The 7,655-nt window shown below is 42.7% G+C and overlaps 1 protein-coding gene across 1 annotated transcript; it reads left to right on the top strand.

Annotated features, from left to right (window-relative positions):
- The first annotated feature begins 701 nt into the window (after nt 1-701).
- LOC137296626 (uncharacterized) lies at nt 702-7,655 on the top strand. Its single transcript, XM_067828437.1, has 4 exons — nt 702-1,098; nt 5,500-5,592; nt 5,756-5,862; nt 6,501-7,655. The coding sequence occupies exons 1-4, from the start codon at nt 987-989 to the stop codon at nt 6,699-6,701; spliced, it is 513 nt and encodes a 170-aa protein (XP_067684538.1). The 5' UTR covers nt 702-986; the 3' UTR covers nt 6,702-7,655.

The raw sequence follows: 7,655 nt of genomic DNA, 5'->3' as shown, positions 1-7,655 counted from the left end.
GGATAATTCCTGAACATTAATACAAATTATGGGCACGATGCTAGTTGAAAAGAAATGAGATCTAATTGACAGAAGACCACATGGGCCTGCAGATAACTGAAACTGTTGGCCTGATACATTAACAACCGACGCTGGGCCTCTGGGCTGGTGATCGTTTCGAACGCTGTATCAAAATTGTCACATAAACAGAGAGTCTTTGAACAAGGCAATGTGTAAACACATTCTCAAGTCCTCTCATTAATCCACACATGCATCATTCGGCGACAGGAAGTGTAACCAGCTTGTTCAATCGTAACTACTCGCCTCTTTCCGTAACGCCATCCGGCTTTCCGGAATGACCCGAGTAGTTACGAATGCAGCTTGTGACAACATTCAGGGGAGCCTACTCCAATTTACCGAGTATTACTCCGGGAGATGCCGATAGTTTCCGACAGTAAACTGGTTGAAATACTGTTAAGCGCAGCCGATTTGCGCTGAGAACAAACCAAGTCGACGTGTGCAGTGGAGCATGACGAGGCACACGTTAATTAGTACAAATGGTAAGGAAAGCTAGCGAGTGACCAATCCCTGTTATAGAGTATCCCTGTTCAAACGAATCACGATTTCTGAACAATTAAACTTGCTCAGTGCCAGTATCAAGGCAAATATACAGAATAACCACACATTTATTTTTTATAAGCGAAGGGAGCGTACTACGAGGGAACTTTGAACATATACATTTCAAGAAATTGTATACGTTCTATGGTTGAGGATTTTTTAACAAAATGTCCTTGAAAGGATAGGATGATCTTTTTACTCAGTGTCATCAAGCAACTCGTCGCATGCCTTTGAAGCTGAGTAACCAAGCTTTAGATACACTACAGCACAAAGTAGCCACGAGTGTTTAGCGTTGGACAAGCAGTGGTGGGGTAAGTGATATTGGCTTCACGGTCGGGTGCATCCACCCGGTCATTGCGGTCTAGAAACAGACAGACTGATACAACAGAATGGCAGACTCCCATGAACTTCACACCCACGCCCACGACGCTGTCCCCGAGGGTAGCAGGATAGTTGTCGTTGCTGTAGATGGAAGCGACCATTCGAACTACGCCCTTGAATGTAAGTGTACTGGTTTTTAAAAATTAGATATTCTATATTGCACAGATGTCAGGTCCTGCAACTGTGTTGAATGTGGTTGATGCATGTGGTGTGTTCGACGAAAAGAATCCTCGTCATGTTTATTTCTTTGTTGTAATCATATCGTAATCAATCATACCTGGATCATATGTGGACCTGTCTATCCAGTTATTAACCCACAGGTACTCCTATCCAAGAGGAACGGGGTGGACATCTTCGCATTGAGGTTAATGCTCCTCGAATATTAAACCTGATCAGGTGGTCTTGATGGATCATGATCCATTTGATCTACATAACAATTACATAACATTTGAGGCGAATTCCTTTGTGAGAATGGGACGTACCATCACACCGTAGCTTGGTCCTTGGGCGTGTGCCCTTCTTCAGAAATTCACGACAGTAAGACTTGAAAACTTCAAGAGCCTCGCGAGTGATGTTGGCATACTTCTTGTTGACCTCTTTGGCCATCCGACCGCGTCCACCATGACCTGTGGTCATGTGAGCCCGCTTGACCACATGGTACGTGTCTTCTATACTGGCATAGCATACTGGATCCTTATCTTGGGAGGCACGCTTTTTTGTAGAGCTTTTCTACGTCACCACACTGCAGTATCTCAAACCTAAAAATATATGAGATTAAAAAAAAGTAATTAAGAATGAATTGCATGTCATGAACTATACAAAGTTAGCCTAATGATTTGTTCACTTGTTATACTTACTTTAATAGTATTTAGTATTCATGTCTGTCCTTTGTTAAACCAGTTCTTGGGGCTGTTTCAAAATTTTCTATCATGCTAAAATACGATTCCTTAGGAATTAAAACTCTCTTGCAAACTTCATATTCTGTGTAAAGGTCGGCCAAAAACTGATTTTCCTAAGATTCTGCCATGATGATATCATGCAATGGCTGTGACAGAATGACAGAGTGACAAAAGGCATAAACAATCATGGCTTTAAAGAAACATTCTCTGTACCTACAGCTTCGTGTGCTGGGGGATTAAGAAGAAGTCACTTGGGGGAAGTCATGTACTTGTCGATTGCAACCACCAACCCAGATTGTCACGCCAATCTCCCTTGCTACAAGCAAGCTGCCACAAGTGATTCTTATATTCATAATTTGTTTGTTTTCCGGAGCCAGCAAAGTCTGAAATGGGAGTCAGGTCACTTTACACTTATCTGAGGTGTACTCAATGCTCGCAGTCTAGACTAAATGTTGTCCGACTTCTAATTTTGTGAATCCGTGTTGGATGAGGCAGAAAGGATTATTCCAAAGATATATCCAACCATTGAACGGCGTTTGAGTCTGTTGCTTGACAGCATCGACCATTGTTTGAACAATGGAGGGCACTAAAAGTATCAACTTTTCAAGTATTACTTCACCAAACCTTTCACAGTCGTTAAACTTTGACAGTTTATTAGGCCATAAACGAACCTATGTGTTACGACATTTATACAACTTCCAATCACTCAGGGATTAGATTATATGACGGCCGAAGCCTTGATTTGGAGGGCGATAAAAGAAACAGTACTCGCAATGTGGAACAGGTCAGATATCACAGACCACATGCTCTTTGCTTACGAAGGCGACACTCGCCTCACTTCCAGATCCCGTATAAAGCATTGTACAGTATATGTTTCAGTATTTCAATGGGATGGGGAGCTCACAAGAATGAGTGTGTGAGTGAATGAGTTTGGTTTTATGCCGTTTTAGCAACATTCAAGCAATATCATGACGGGGGACACAGGAAATAGGTACGTACCTCCATGAGGAATCAAACCTGGGTCTTTGGTTTCACTACTGGGCTACCCTACCGCCCCTCCAGATCACAGACACAAACGTGTGTAAGGACCCTAAGCACAAGAAGTGTCCTGGGCTCCTGTTAGACTTCTATTGTAGATACTATTATAGGTCCTAAAGCAGTCTTATTTCTGGGGCAAAAATGTCTGTACAGCAGCTTTACGTTTTACGTCTTCATGATATAACCAAATGCATCTAATAAAAGAACACAGTGAAATGACATTTTGTCAGTCTGAAGCGAGCAGAGAGACACCGATATACCAAGTTTGGAATCACACGTGACGAGATTGCACGAACGTTTGAGCGTACTCGTCCAGATAGCCTTGCTCCTAGGCTGTACAGAGATCTAAGCATATGGATGTATAGTAATTGTGTCCTTTAAGGTGGCAAGTCTGGATAAGGATACAATCTGTCTGTTTTTTGCTGTTTTCTTAAGAAATTATCATTTAAACTGTTAATTATTACATGAGAGACTCGCGCAAGTGTATCGTCCAGCTTGAGGGAACGTCTTCAGCAATAAAGGGCGATCGACAACTGACCGATCGAGGAGTGGAAGGCCGCGAGAAACCACGTCACCACGTCACTTACACGTTCTCCATCTCATAAGCCGTTTTTCTCGGCAAGTCTTCAGTCGGAAAGAACGAGATCCGAAAACCTGGGCAGTGAAACGCAACACGAAGATAACAGGTCTAGATGAGACTTAGGACATGCTCTAGTCCTCTAGGATGAGGACATGTTCTAGTCCTCTAGGATGAGGACATGTTCTAGTCCTCTAGGATGAGGACATGCTCTAGTCCTCTAGGATGAGGACATGCTCTAGTCCTCTAGGATGAGGACATGTTCTAGTCCTCTAGGATGAGGACATGCTCTAGTCCTCTAGGATGAGGACATGCTCTAGTCCTCTAGGATGAGGACATGCTCTAGTCCTCTAGGATGAGGACATGCTCTAGTCCTCTAGGATGAGGACATGTTCTAGTCCTCTAGGATGAGGACATGCTCTAGTCCTCTAGGATGAGGACATGCTCTAGTCCTCTAGGATGAGGACATGCTCTAGTCCTCTAGGATGAGGACATGCTCTAGTCCTCTAGGATGAGGACATGCTCTAGTCCTCTAGGATGAGGACATGCTCTAGTCCTCTAGGATGAGGACATGTTCTAGTCCTCTAGGATGAGGACATGTTCTAGTCCTCTAGGATGAGGACATGCTCTAGTCCTCTAGGATGAGGACATGTTCTAGTCCTCTAGGATGAGGACATGCTCTAGTCCTCTAGGATGAGGACATGTTCTAGTCAAATGTCGGTCTGGGAACGAATTTTATTTTCGGGGAGTACATACTGCGGTTTGTTCAGACATCGTATGATGGTTCGCATCTTGTACATGAAACCAAGGTAAAGGCAAATTACACAAACAACCTCGTCTCGTGGTCTTAACAATGTTTGGTTATCAGTGGTGGTAATCTTAAAGCACTCACATATGCAAATGAAGCTTTGCAGGCCGTTCCACATTCCGTTGATGGTGAACCAGGCTCCGATGTCTCGAAACAAACCTAAGTCTGAGGTCTGACTTCAGTTACAGTTTTTACTCAAAGCAGGAAAATAGACAAAACTGAAATGGATATTAAAATCACTCTTAGTTGACAATTTGCATTAGTTAGATAGGTTACATGAGTTGTCTGTTTTGTTTTGGAATTTCGACAGAGTAGGAACAGCGGTTTCAAACTGTCAAACTCATTTTGAAATTTGAATGAAAACGTAAGTTTGTTTCGAGAATCGGGGCGACTGTAGGAGATCTCTGTGGCAGTGTAAATTTCTCCAGGTCTCTCCCATCGGAACATGGATGTGTGGGGATGGACGTCAACGACAGGACCAGAACCAGCTCTACATATCTTATGTATATTTTTTGACAATATCCCTCGCAATCGTTACCTCCTATGCATAAACGGAAATGAAGGTCACACCCAATACTGACATTGCTAAATAAGATGTTACTCTCCCTGCTGCTCTCTCTCCTGTTACCAGGGGCGGCGGGTTAGCCAAGTGGATAAAGCGTTCGCGTGTCACGAACATACATAGCCAAAAACGATGCAGATTATACTTGCTCTCTCACTCCCGTCACCAGGTAGGAGTGTTTTCGTTGATGGGCTTGATGCGATGACTGTGGGTGAGATTTTGTTTATTAATTTTAATTAGATACCTTTTCCAGAAGGCACAGTTACATTTTCCGATCAGTATACATGTATATTATTATGAACATGAACATCTTTTTCTTCAACAATTTTTCAGCATGTGTAAATATTCTATTTCATGTCAGTGTAGTAGAAGCTATAACAGGAGCAGCGTCATTGGCTGTCAGTGTCGTCGTCGTTGCCATTGTATTGGTAGTAGTAGTAGTTGTAGTAGTAGTAGTAGTAGTAACAGCAGTAGTAGTAATAGTTGTAGTAGTACCATCAATAACAGCGGTAGTAGTAGTAGTAGTAGTAGTAGTAAGAGCAGCAGCAGCAGCAGCAGCAGCAGCAGCAGCAGCAGTAGTAGTAGTAGTAGTAGTAGTAGCAGTATAGATATATTATCGGTATCTTTTCTATTGCAGTCTATGTTGACAACATCTGGACACCTCAGGACTTCGTTGTCTTGGTAACTGTTCCCGAGCTGGACCAGTCAGTTAAAAGCACTTGGAATGAAGGTAACTCCCGAGCTATTCATGTCACATCTGAGTGAGTGTCGCTTTCAACAGTACAGCATTACATATGTTCTGCAGTGTGCCGTGGAATAGCTCTACCTCAGCGTTGTAGTATTTATAGTTTTTGACCAGTGTATATATAGCCAAGTGATTTGGTACTCCACAGCACTGTTCAAGTTCAACAAAGATAACCTGGCCACACTGATGGACGAGCAGATGCAGAAAGTGAACAAAGACCTCCACGCAGCCCGAGAGAAGCTCCTGAGCTGCAAGGTGTGCTGCACGGATTTGTCAGACCTGATTGCATTTCTGTTCTGGCCATAACAGCTCCAAGTTATTTCCCCCATTTTTATACTATATCCTGACCTCACTCGTGTCTCCCTGTACTGACTCTTGGTAATAACAGATCCTGACAACATGCTTGTCTCCCTCTACTGACTCTTGGTAATAACAGATCCAGACCTCATGTTTATTACCCCCAACTTTCTCCTGGTAATAACGGATCCAGATCTCAACTTTGTATTCTCTTGGGAGCATGGTCATAACAAATCCTAACCCTATCCTTGTCTCTCTATCTGCTTCCTGGTAAAAACAAACCCAGGCCTCACGCTTATCTCCCTTTGTTTGTTTCCTTGTTATAATACCTCCTTGACCTTATGCATGTCTTTCTTTGGCAATTCCTGGTTATAACAAATGAAGACACCATACAGGTCTCCCTTTGCTGATTCCTAGCTATGTCAGATTCAGATATCATGTCACTGTCACTGATAATCCCTGACTATATCAGATCCAGTTCTCATGATTGTCCCCATTTGGTGATTCCTGGTCATAAATAACAGATCCAGACCTCATCTGGATCACACACACATATGAAAATTACGCTAAGGTTTGACTTATGTTTTCCCCACCAGGTGAAGGGGAAGGCTCGCGCCATATACTCTGGCAACGTTGGTCACGCCATCTGTCATGCTGCGGAAGTGGAGAAAGCTGTCTTTATCATCATGGGCAACCGCGGCCACAGCATGTTCCGCAGGACAGTGACCGGAAGTATCAGCAATTACGTCATCAACCACTCCAAGGTGCCCGTTATGATCTGCAGGAAGGCGCAATGAGACGGTTGTCAATGGCGTGGACATGATCTCCACATTCCCTTGTATTGCACTGATTTCGATTGGATGTGTAATGTTAACTGTGCAAAGAGGGTATTAAGTCTCGATTCTCTATCGGAACATTAAGAATTAAAAGGCAAAATGACGATGAGTTATATAAATGTGTCCATGAAAATATATACCTACACCAGCTGTTCGGGAAAGTGGTATGCATGTCCTGTCCACTCACGCAGTTTTCATTCGTTGCCGAATGCCACACCAGCAGTACAATTGCCATGTTACAGCTATCTGCTATCAATCTTCTTATATTTCCTATTTAAAATTGGAGTAGGTGTATATATGTTTCACAGAGGGCCAAAGCACATTTCATAGCAAAACATTTAAAAAAAGTAAAACTGCACCATAGCATTTTCAGAATTTTTAAACCATCAACACAAACTCAAATGTCACGCTGGGATCGCTCTATATTATGCCAAGCAAGTGTGTGCATTAATGTCACATGATGCATTTCGCTGTGTAGAGTGTGCCTTGGAAACGCAATTAAGCGATGATTGTCGGTTCGAATCATTTGTTACCCCGATTATATTTATGGGTTTGTCTGAACTACAATTTGTTAGTTGGTTTCAACAAAGTGGTGATTGTTTTAGCCCCGCCTCGTGTCTGACATTCTCCCCATCTGAAGCAGACGCTCCGTGTTATAACTATGACTGTTCAATGCGACATGACATCAAACCCACCCACAACTGGTATCAGGGTAAAGAACTCGCGAAGAGGGTTTTCAGTTTTCAACAAGAACGCAAAAAGTGTTTCAAACAACCAATGATGTAATGAACATCATTTATGAATCTTTAGTCCATATTGACGTTATCCTTCATCACTCACATGCCATACTAGAACAATAATTATTTTATTTGTATTTTTGTATTTTACAGAGACAATAAATGGTACCAATTGTTC

The sequence above is a fragment of the Haliotis asinina genome, chromosome 9 (genome assembly GCF_037392515.1).
Source record: "Haliotis asinina isolate JCU_RB_2024 chromosome 9, JCU_Hal_asi_v2, whole genome shotgun sequence".
Taxonomy (NCBI): Eukaryota; Metazoa; Mollusca; class Gastropoda; order Lepetellida; family Haliotidae; genus Haliotis; species Haliotis asinina.
The sequence above is the reverse complement of the archived record's forward strand: the minus strand, read 5'-3'. Positions and strand labels throughout refer to the sequence as shown.